General features: G+C 32.3%; 1 protein-coding gene across 1 annotated transcript; it reads left to right on the top strand.

Annotated features, from left to right (window-relative positions):
• The first annotated feature begins 870 nt into the window (after positions 1 to 870).
• LOC111918887 (autophagy-related protein 13b) lies at positions 871 to 3,705 on the top strand. The gene is made up of 3 exons (XM_023914505.3): positions 871 to 2,744; positions 2,838 to 3,019; positions 3,113 to 3,705. Exons 1-3 carry the CDS (start codon positions 1,359 to 1,361, stop codon positions 3,402 to 3,404), a joined length of 1,860 nt encoding a protein of 619 aa, XP_023770273.1. The 5' UTR covers positions 871 to 1,358; the 3' UTR covers positions 3,405 to 3,705.
• The last annotated feature ends 8,580 nt before the right edge of the window (positions 3,706 to 12,285 follow it).

The raw sequence follows: 12,285 nt of genomic DNA, 5'->3' as shown, positions 1-12,285 counted from the left end.
TGTGGGGGGGGGGGGGGGTACGCTGGTGGGTATGTATGTGTGTGTTTGTGGGTGGGTGTGTGTGTGGGGGGGGGGGGTGGGGGGGATGGGTATGTATGTGTGTGTGTGTGTGTTTGTGGGTAGGTGTGGGTGGGTATGTATGCGTGTGTGTTTGTGGGTTGGTGTGTGTGTGTGTGTGGGGGGGGGTATGTATGTGTGTGTGAGTTTGTGGATTGGTGTGTGTGTGGGGGGGGGGGGGGGTGGGTGGGTGTGTGTGGGGGTGGGTATGTATGTGTGTGGGTGGGGGGTGTTAAAGTGGGGGTAGGTAGAGGTGGATGGGGTGGAAGTGGGAGTGAATGTGTGTTTATATTTTAGAAAAATTTTGGAATTAGAAAAATGTAGAAAACAATGATTATCAGTTTTCCAAAAATTTCCAACCTCTTTGTAATTTTAGAAAACGAAAAATTTTCATTTTCCGTGAAAAATTTAGAAAAATAGACGAACTAAACACGTTTTCAAAAATCTCATTTTTCTTGGAAAATTTTTCCGGAAAACGGCTCATTTTTCCGCAACTAAACGCACCCTGAGCCACTTAAACAAGAGTGCATCACCATTATTTTACGAATAACCTCTCGGAGTTCCAGTATCCCATATGGACTTTTATTTTTATTTTTTCTAAAATCTAAAATTTGTAGTCCACAATATGAAATATATTTTTTGTCGTAAAAATATATCTTTTATTAAACATTGACTCAGTCCGAAATAAATTTAAAATTATCCAAAATATCTTATGATCATAAAAAATTAGATATAAAATATGACATATTTTGATTGTTATTTTTGTGAATATGCCTTTTTTTCTCTTGTATTTTTTTGATTATTTAGCAATCAATTGAGGAGGATAGGAGATAGACATGCTTCGCATTTGATATTTGCACAAACGTGGGCCCATTTAACTTCCAAGACCCCGCAACCCCAACCCCCTCAAATTCAATCTTCTGCTATCATGGAGACTTCTTCCTCCGATGATTCCTTGGATCCTGCAGATGCCCTAACTGATCATTTCAACTGTATATACTCAATCTTCTAACTCTCTTTACTCCACAACCTCTTCCACTTGCAATTGTCGCAGTTGCAGTCCTCTAAACCCTCAATCGCACCTGTACTGTATCATCTAGGGTTCTTATCTTGCAAAACTATGATGTACATGTCGAAGCGTTTGATGATATAATACTACCCTCGTGTAGTCGGATTCATTTCTTATCACTTTGTTTGAATGTTTTTGTGAGTGGTGTTCATGTTAAATCTGTTTGATTGAAATCACTGGGATTCATTTACTGATTTTTGAAATTATCGGACGAACCCTTTCCGCTTCGATCATGGCAGTAAATCCTCACTCGGAACCGGCAAAGATGGAACAGATAATCACAGAATTCTTCGCAAAGAGTTTGCATATTATACTTGAATCCAGATGTCCCTACGTCTCTTCACGTAATTATAGTGGGGAGCAAATTTTGTATTCTCCTTCTTCCTCTGCATCGTCTTCTTCCAGTACGAGACCTAGAGATAAGTGGTTCAATCTGGCTCTCAGGGATTGCCCTGCAGCGCTTGAGAATATCGATTTTTGGCGACAGAGCAACCTTGAGCCGATGGTGGTGGATGTGGTTCTGGTTCAAAGACCTCTCAATTGGGATTACACAAGTAGTTCCCCAAACCCAAGAGTAGCATTTGAGCGAAACTCATCATCAAAAGATCGATTTCCTTTCGTATGGAAATCAGATTCTGATGAATTTGGTAGTGATGGGAGTACTGAAAAGATCATCGAGAGGTGGGTTGTTCAGTATGAGAGCAAGAAGGGTTGTAAAGAAGCTTGTTCTGGTAGCAAGAGATCTAGCTCCACCAGTTCACATGCATTGTACAAGAAATCAATTTTGCTTCTAAGATCCTTATATGTAACTGTTAGGCTTTTACCTGCTTACAAGATTTTCCGTGAAATCAACTCTTCTGGCCAGATTCGATCATTTAACCTTATTCATAGGGTTTCTTCTTCTGTCGAGCCACTCATCCGTAGAGATGAAGCTGAAATGCAGCAGTTCATGTTCACTCCTGTGGAAACTTCTTGTGGTAAACTTCACATTTCTCTCTTATATCTCCCTTCAATTTCTGACACCACTTCCGAATCATCTACCCCAATGTCCCCACAATTCATCCCAGATTATGTTGGTAGTCCATTAGCAGACCCACTAAAGAGGCTACCTTCAGTCCCAATGCCTCAATACTCTCCATCTTCTTCTCCATTTGGAAGGCGCCATAGCTGGAGTTATGATGCAAACAGGGCATCACCACCTTCAGCATTGCCATCACCATCTCCTTCCCCTACATATTCCGAATCACGAACTTTACACTCTAAATTTGGTAATCATCCTCATCCTCATCCCCATCGCCCACCCACTAGCTCATCACGTTACCCTTCACTAGAAATAGCTCAAGTTCATAACAAAGACATGGGTTATGATGAGTATGTCCCTTCTCCTAACTTCTCACCCTCTACATCTCCATCACCACCCATGTATCTTCAAGGAAGCAACATGTTGAAGGTTCTCCTTCGTTCTGATAGTGCTCCTGTTTACATACCCACTTCTAGGCTTGGTGATGCACCTTTATCTTCCAATAAGACAGTTTTACCCTTTTCTCCTCCCCATAAAGGTACCAGACCATGTCTTTCTTTACTGGAGAGAAGCTCAAGTGCACTCCAGGGTGCCAAGGTACTTCCTTTATGCAGTTGTAATATAATAGTTCATTAGTTTTCTTGATTTGTGTGTAGAAGCTTATTAAGGTATATCCTTTTCTTGATTTAGTTGTTGAAAGAAGATCATTCAAAGCCATCTGGTGTGAAGATTTCATCAAACAGCTCCCCACATAAATCTTTTTCTAGAAGCTGTAGCAGGTTATCTTTTGAAGATAGTTATGATGACTCTGAGTTTTCTGGTCCCTTTGTGGTTGATGATGATGAGCTGATTGATCATGGTATTGGTAGCAGGTATATGAAATTATGAATAATATCTACATTTCTCTTGGATTTATTCAGCAATATTATTATTAATAGAAATATGTAAATTTGAAATTGTTGTAGACCTGGTTCATCAGATAGATCAGGAAATCTTGGAACACCACATGAACGTGCAGTTGGCGCTCTTGTTCAAATGCTGAAAAAAGCACCACCACTTCAACAAGATTTGAATCGATCACACTCACTGAAGCAGATTCAGATTCAAGATCCTCCGCCTGTTGCCGCCTCAAACATGGCGGCTTCTTCTTCTTCTTCTAGGGTATCTCCGGTAAAGACCACATCGGATGCATTAGAGGAGCTTAAAGTTTACATGGACATGAAACAGCTGCTGTTAAGGCAATCGGGTAAGTCCTAAAAACTAAAAAGATTGATGAGATTTGGAGGGGACTTTGTTTGGTTATCGTATAATTTGGTGAAGGGTATATTCGTCTTTTTTTAAATGTTGGGGTTGACTTTGTACATATTTGAAAATGTTGGTATATATATATATATATATATCCTAGTGTTATGAAACTGCCAATGAGGTGGTTGATTTTCTGTTTCTGGATTTTGGTTATGAAGGGAGGGAATATAAGTTGGACATATATATGACTTTTATTTTGGTTATTTTGGAGATATTATGAAATGGGAAAAGAAAAAGAATATAGTTTGTGTTATGATTTGTTCAAGTATTCCCTTTTTATTGCTAGTGTCAATATATTATGTTGTGTATTGTATATGGATCCATAGTTAGCTCAAGGGGTAATTGTAAAAGTGTATGATGCTTTAATCATTTTATTAGTGGTTAATGTAAAAAAAAGACAAGATATATTGTGTTTTCTTTTCAGATAAAACATCAAGTTCGTTTTTTTCCTCAAAAAAACCTTGCATTTTTTCTATTTTTTATGATTTGGCCATTTTAGTTGTTTTTATGAAAAACTTGTCAAACGTAACTTATTTTGTTCGGGAAAAAAAATAAAAGTGGAGGTTATTTTTGGAAAAATTAAAAGGTTGGGGTTTTCTTCGAAAAAAAGTAAAGAGTTAGAGGGGTTTTTTTGGAAAAAATGAAAAAAATCAATTTTTTCAGGATACAAAATAAAATTGAAGTTTAATCTGGAAAAAGCTAATTTACAAAGGGTGGGTTTTATAATATTGACCTATACAATATCAAAAAAAAAAAAAAAAAAAATTCATTTTATGTAATATTTTACATAAAATAGTTAGAATAATGATAAGTTCGTTATAGTAAATGATTAACCAAATATGTTCTTTGGATTAATAAAATGATAAAAGCATATACGTATTTTTTAGAACATGTTTGTTGGCTTATTTTTTTAAAGTATTTTTGACATAGTTTATTGATACCAGGTATTTTTCATAAGCTTTTTAAATAAACCTTTTATATGCTCATGCTCATTTCCTTCTAAATGACCCGATTCTTTTTGTATTTATACCTTTGATTAATAAGAATTAAATCATTGATAAACAAACTAATCAAAAATAAACATAGCAAAATTTTATGAAAACTTACGTTTCTACTTTCACAAGTAAATCGTATTAGAATAAATTAATTATTGTTGATGGTTATTTCCATATCATACAATAAATTATAGTTAACTTAAAAACATCAGGTTCAACCAATTACTTAGGGCACCCATAATCCATTGAACTCTATAGAGTTCAATGCATTAAGCATCTATACAATATCTCCCACAATCTATTAAACACTTATTCAATCTTAATTACTATTTTATTTTTTCTATTGAACCATTCAATGATCATTCAACTCCTCCATTCAACTCTACTCCATGTCATCACCTAGGGGTGAGCATTTGGACCGAACCGGACCGGAATGGTTATGGAGAATATTGTGGACCGTGGATTGGACCGGATGAGTCGTGTCCGGGTCCAGGTCTGGGTTTTCCGGTTCTTGGACCCGTTTGGACCGGTACAACTTTAATTGCATAGAGTACAAGTCGTTAAAATAAGTTTTTGGGTTTGATAGAACTCGTTAAAACGAATATGTTGTTGGGTTTGATACGATACAACTTGTAAAATTGATTACGTTGCTGTTTAATGCAGAACTAATCTATCTTGATGTTATAATGTTAAAACTAGCAAAATTAATTTTCCAAATAAAAGCAACTAACATATAAATCAAGTTCACCAAGATCCCTTTCATATGACTTATTTGTCAAAGATATATAAAATTCAGAATTATAGTCTAAATTAGTGGTTAAAAAACTGAAATATTTCAGCTTTGATAGCTCAAATTTAAAATATTGTAACTCACTGAATATAATACCAAAATCAAGAAAATTATAGTCTAAATTCATCTACAAACTGTAAACTAAATTTTGAAAAAAACTGCATGTCAATCCGACTTAAAACGAATGATTTATGGTTGTTTAAAAAACTTCACAGATTACAAAATTTTAAAAATCTTGCTGAAAAGTTGAAATTTTTAGCTTTGATAGTTCAACTTTAAAACATTGTAACTCATTGAATATAATACCAAAATCAACAAAATTATAGTCTAAATTCATCTGCAAACTGTAAATTAAACGCTGAAAAAAACCGCGTGTCAATCCGACTTAAAACGAATGAGTTATAGTTGTTTAAAAATTTTCACAGATTACAAAATTTTAAAAATGTTGCTGAAAAGCTGAAATTTTTCAGCTTTGATAGCTCAACTTTGAAATATTGTAACTCATTGAATATAATGCCAAAATCAACAAAATTATAGTCTAAATTCATCTACAAACTATAAATTAAGCATTGGAAAAAACCGCATGTCAATCCGACTTAAAACGAATGAGTTATGGTTGTTTAAAAATTTTGACAGATTATAAAAAAAAAAATTAATCGGGTCCAAGTTCCAACCGGTTCTAAACCCGGTAAAAACCGGACCGAACCGGGAAAAAAACCTGACCGGTTTTGATGGATTCTTAGAATCGAGAACCGGTCCGGGGGTCCAAAAAAACGGTCTGGTCCAGTCCACCGGTCCAAATGCTCACCCCTAACATCACCCACATTCCATTCAACTCTTATTCTACTTGCATTGTGGATGCTCTTAGTGGCATACCGTGTAAGACACTGACCTTTAGTGTTCAAGTCATATTGGTTTCAACTAGGAGTTGGCCAAAAGCTAATATGCAACTTATTTTGATGTCTTAATATATCATCCAAAGAGCGAGTCATCTCCCCTATCTTTGCAAAAACAGGGAGTAACAGTCCGACCAAGAGCCATTTTATAAAAGCATCAAGTTAATTTAATAATTTTATATTAGTTAAAAACAATATCTACCCTAATAAATAAAAACCTTTTGCCACATGTCACCCTCTCCTTCCTTTTGACACATGTAATTTTTTGAGCATTTTAGAATTATTTTATTTCCACATGTCATTTTAATATTTATTTCATTTTCTTTTTTGCCACATCATTAAATTAATTAAGACACACCATTATAGTAATTATTAATCCAATTGATAATGCCAGCTAAAATTTTGGTGATTCCTTTGTATATCCGTATTGTGGTCTCTATTAAGATAAGTAATACTATATAATTATAAAAGGTTGTATGATTTGCTTAAATCAAGGAATTATTAGATGAGTACTTTCCAATATTGGATGTGCTATTGTTTTTCAGATGGAATGAAATCATTTTTTATACAAATTTCATTCTTTGAGATTATGTTTCATATATACATGATTCTTATTTGAATCCTTTCTCTACCTTCGTTGTCTTGGATTTGTAAAACAACTTTGAATCAAAATTTTAAAGTAATCGATGCATTTTAGGGTCCTCCTCTGGTTCTCTTATCTTAGTATGTGTTCCTATCAGCACTCACCAGCATATAGTTATCCCCTAATGTGGCACCTTGAGTCTCTTTTGTTGATGAAACATTCATTCAAGTCATACTCATCAGAATAAGCCTTTTTCTTTTGAGATTTCATGCTCAAATGATATGTTTATTTATTTTATTAAAGTTTACGGAAGACGGAACGTTTTGATGTAACTCACATTAGCTTTTTCTTTTTTATGTTATTAATGAATTATTGCAGGATCGTAGCAACATTTGGTTCTAGAGTCCAGTAATCTTTAGTTAGTAGCATAGGGGTCCTAATTAGGTTGCACATCCGGTGTCTTCTTTGCTATCCGGTGTCTTCTTTGCTATCGATCATGGTGGACTATTTAATCTATATCTTTATTCATTTGGGGGTGCCTTGAGTTAGAAGGGAAGGAAAGTAAGTTTTCAATTTTACAATGATACCTTTAGCATATAAAAAAAAGTTAGGGGTAGGTTTTTCATTAACAGAATCATAGAATCTTTCATATCTTTTCTCTTCAACTTTCCTTCAAGTCTTTAACTTTTCTTTAAAAAAATGGAGAATTCATTTTTCTTTTAAATTTTCTTTTTGTCCCAAATCACTCATTTTAACTGGAGTCGTACTCTCTTATTTCTAACAAAATTACTGATTTTTTAATATAGTTATTCGTTATCTATGAACATGAACAATAATATAAATAATTATAATGTTATCCGTTCTATAGTTTTAGGAATTAAGGTAGGTGAGCCTTGTTGCACATCTCATAATACATGGCATGTCTTGCTGTTTTTATCTCAAAAGGGGTAAAATAGTAAAGTGATCTTACATTTTTGATTTACTTTTTGGTCTTATTCAACCTTCATTGAAGGGGGGCATACCCTCTTCACAAGAACAACCAAGGTAACACTCCTTTCCATGCCATTTGTATGTATAAATAAGAATGAACTTTCCTAAAACGAATTGTCAAATTTGCTATTAGTATCAGAATTATGTAATTGAAAATTTAGTATATGAATAAAAGAAAATATGTATCAAATTAATGTTTTGTCATTCTCTAGTTTTAGGAATCAACGTTTCATGTTGCCATCCTTATTAACGAATGTATAATCCTATAATGTGATAGCCCTTGCTCCCTGTTGACACATTTATACAAATGATATAATAGAATTAGTTTTTTTTTGGTCTTTTTTACTTCTAGATGGTTTTGTCCAGTGTTGTTGGTTGATACACGGCTTAGGCATATATCACATTAGGGGTTGGTGTTGTTCAAAGATGGTCTGAAATTTTGAATGATCAGGGCATGACAGTGCCAATTTGCCGCTTTTTTATTAAGTTGTTTGTGTGGGGTCTCAAGGGTAATATACTTTGTGTTATCTTCGTTATTATACTTCCTATTATCCCAAGGTTGCGTGTCATATGTAAATATGCAATCGTGTGCTTTAAATACACTTTCTATTATCTTCGTTATTTACGTATATTTTATAATTATAATTTTATTTCACATTTTTATATCTTTGATGTAAAGAAAGGTAAATCCTGATTTGCGGCACTGTTTGTACACAGTTTGTCAAGAAAGTTAACAAAGCTTTGATTTGGAACACTCTTTGTAATGAGTGGAAACATTTCCTTTATCTTTTACTCATATCTTACATGGATTAGCCTTTTGTTTTGATTGTTACTAAAATCTATACATATTTTATAATTATAATTTTCTGGACAGTTTTTCCCTTGCTGTTGGTTGACACACGGATGAGGTTGAGATCATATTAGGGGTTGTTGTTCAATGATGGTCTAAAATTTGGAATGATATTTTTCTTTTACAATCTAAATCTCTTATATTGGTATTAAGGCAGATTTACTCCTGTTGTTGGCAATTTTAAACCTCTACAAAATGTTATGTCCACCATTTCAAAAGGTAATTGATTCAAACGACCCTAAATAATGTTGCAAACATAGAAAATAAATTTTAGATACAAAAAAAATACAATGTATCTCAAAGGGTAATTGTTTATGTATTACTAAATTTCATCTGCTTGTTTAATATCATATCACTATTTATGTCACATAATCAAAAATTATCTTATTAATTATTGTTACTATTATATATTAACTTATTTAGATAAACCCGTGTATAACACGGGTCTTACACCTAGTATTATATAGAATCTATTACATATCAGATACGCTGACAACTTGAGAATGACACGGTAGATCTCAATGATCATGACATATTAATTTAGTAAATTTGTGACATATCACTAAATATGATATGAAATGCAAGGAATATGTTTTAAACAGTTAAACTTAAAAATGATTGGAAAAATCTTTGCTATCAAGTACAATGAAATTCGTGATTTATTTTAATAATATTTCATACAATATAATTATTAACTAATGAACAATAGAGATGAAAAATTGTTAGGGTTTTATTATTGAGTAAAAATGTATATACAAAGAAGAGAAAATACAACTATAAATAGGAAAACTATCTAGGGTTAACCTACACTCATAACAAAATAAGCCCAATAAGATTATTTAAGCTAATATCCCCCCTTAAACTCATTATGCGACAACAATAAGCATTGAGAGTTTGTCAGATAAAATATGAAAACGAGAGTAGCTAAAGCCTTTGTAAACATATCAACAATCTATAAGGCTAACGGGACATGTGGTAGGGAGATAGTTCCATGCTGAAAATAATAACAAGTGAAATAACAATCAGTCTCAATATGTTTTGTTTGTTCATGAAAAACTGAATTCTTGGCAATTAGTATCGTGGTGTTGTTGTCACAATGCAAGGGGTAGACTGAGAAATGTGAGCACCTATGTCTACAAGAAGTCGGCATAACCAAATAATCACACAAGTGGTAACAACCATGGCTCGATATTCAACATCTATTGAAGATCGAGAGACAACATCATGTTTCTTACTTTTCCATGAAATCAACGAATCTCTAATAAAGATACAAAAGTGGGTGGTAGATTGAGATCATGAGTATCACTGTCCTAATCAAAATCACTATAAGCACGCAACTTTAGAGAGGACATGGAAGGAAACACAAGATTATAGAATTGAGTGCCTCGAAGATATCTCAAGATACAAGGAACAACTCCCCAGTAAACAATAAAAGGAGTAGTAACAAACTATAGGAGCGTAGATATGTAGAGGCAATAGTGGTACTTGGCCCACCCTATACATACTTGAGATTATATATATATATATATATATATATATATATATATATATATATATATATATATATATATATATATATATATATATATATATAGTCTAATATATTTATTCATACATTCATTTATATTTTAACACAAAAATTATACGAAATACCACCTTATATAGTCCGTTTACAGTTTAATACAGATAATTCGCAGCTTAATACAATCCATTTTACACTAATTTACAATTTTAGAGAAGCCAAACACAAACTCTACCACTACCACCACCATCACAGACTGCCACCAACCATCTGTGTCAGCGTCTCGACCATATTTCTATCCAAAAACAGATCTGTACATAAAGTCAAACATTTACAACTTAAATACTTCATTCACAATTTAATAAACTTATTAATTCACTCGTTTTGAATTTAATACAAAACAATTATAAAAACTAATACATATTTACATATGTATAACGATAATATATATATATATATATATATATATATATATATATATATATATATATAAGGTTAGGTTATTTTGTTTTTACTAACTATTGTGTGCCCGAATGCACTGATCTGGACCACCGGATGGAATAGAATCAAAGGTAATGATATGAAAGTCTATGATATTACAATATGCTAACATGCACCATATAATCACATAATTTTCAGCATAAGGGTATTTTAGACAATTTACCTATATTAAAAAAGGAAATTTCCGGATTTTAAGGGATAATTTATTCTTTTATTTTAAAAAATCTGAATATTTTGAATTAATTCAAATTTAAAAATCCGATTTTATTCCATCAGAATGACAGAATGCAAACCATAAACTAGTAAATATATTTTCGATTTTATTCTTGCAGAATACAGTTTCAATGCATTAATATTTGATAATTGACCTGATTTAAGAATAAGATATTATTTATATACATCCAACTTGGGTCTATGATTTTATTCTTAATATACATCCAAAATTAAATACAAAATCATACATATTTTTACAGACTAATATCCTTATTCATTTTAATATAGTTATACATATTCTAACAGAATATCATAAAAAATAAATACAATTCTTAGAAAATAACATTCCTGAATATACAATTATTGAACAAATACACTTGATCCTCTTCAATGGTCCATATAATCAACTTGATCTTCACATATATACTTGTTGAACTCGATTCCAAATATTTCTCTTGTATAATCAATATTGAATTCATTCTCTATGCAATTCTGAAAGAATAAGATACATTATACGTTAGTAGCTCTTACCAGTTAAACAAATATATTTGTTGTTAACAAACATTCTCAAAGACATTCTAACATAATGCATTTATATAAATACACTCTAATAGAATACATTACAGAATGCACTAAAATCATAGTCTTTTCTTCTATATGCATAAACATTCTAAAGTATGTATAAATGTATCCTGTCAGAATTACTAGCAACACATGTTTTATGTAATATTTATATTCTAATAGAATGAAACTCATATATATGTAAAAATTGAAGAAAATGAACAAACTAATGAGTAAGTGCAGAAAAAATAACAAGTTTTAGACATGATAGCTCATACAAAATTCAATGCGTATGTTGAATTAGAACATAAGCATTGGAATCCAAGGTTTCATTCTAACAGAATTGGAATTCGAGATTCCATTCTGGCAAAATTACCCTCATCATATTAGATACCAAGGCGATTTTGCTACTGCTACTAATTAAAGATTATTCCTTTGGTGCTTGATATTCATGAGGATGCACCCATAATAAAAAATTTGTGGTAATTATCCAATCAAAAGAATCAAAATCGCAAAAAGAGAGTGAGGTATAAAGGACTTACATAATGTATACCATAAGGTTAAATTCTTTAGATTCTCTTTCAGGCATTTCAACAAACACATGTTAGGCATTATCATCAAACAAGCCAAAATCCTGTGAAAGGCTTAGTGTGATCGGAAGCAAAATATAAAAAATACGAAAAAACATAGATGGAATGAATATGATAAATGAGGTGATGGAAAAGTTTAAGTAACAAAATACTTAATTAATTACCTATAACTACAAGCAATTAAGTTTTTATGTTCCTTGAGAATTTCATAAGAGTTCATGCCAAAAACCCATAAAAGTCTTGCAAACTCAGCTTCTAGTGAATACACTGATGTCACTGTGTTATCAGATTCAACCTGTTACATTGTAATCATTATTTATCACCATTTGAAACAATCAAGAA

Source organism: Lactuca sativa, chromosome 2 (assembly GCF_002870075.4).
Source record: "Lactuca sativa cultivar Salinas chromosome 2, Lsat_Salinas_v11, whole genome shotgun sequence".
Lineage (NCBI taxonomy): Eukaryota > Viridiplantae > Streptophyta > Magnoliopsida > Asterales > Asteraceae > Lactuca > Lactuca sativa.
The sequence above is the reverse complement of the archived record's forward strand: the minus strand, read 5'-3'. Positions and strand labels throughout refer to the sequence as shown.

Excerpts from the sequence above, each read along its gene's own strand:
- LOC111918887 (XM_023914505.3), top strand. The coding sequence starts at position 1,359 with ATGGCAGTAAATCCTCACTCGGAACCGGCAAAGATGGAACAGATAATC. Across the intron at positions 2,745-2,837 it reads GTGCACTCCAGGGTGCCAAG|TTGTTGAAAGAAGATCATTC; the intron begins GTACTTCCTTTA and ends TTCTTGATTTAG. Across the intron at positions 3,020-3,112 it reads GATCATGGTATTGGTAGCAG|ACCTGGTTCATCAGATAGAT; the intron begins GTATATGAAATT and ends AAATTGTTGTAG.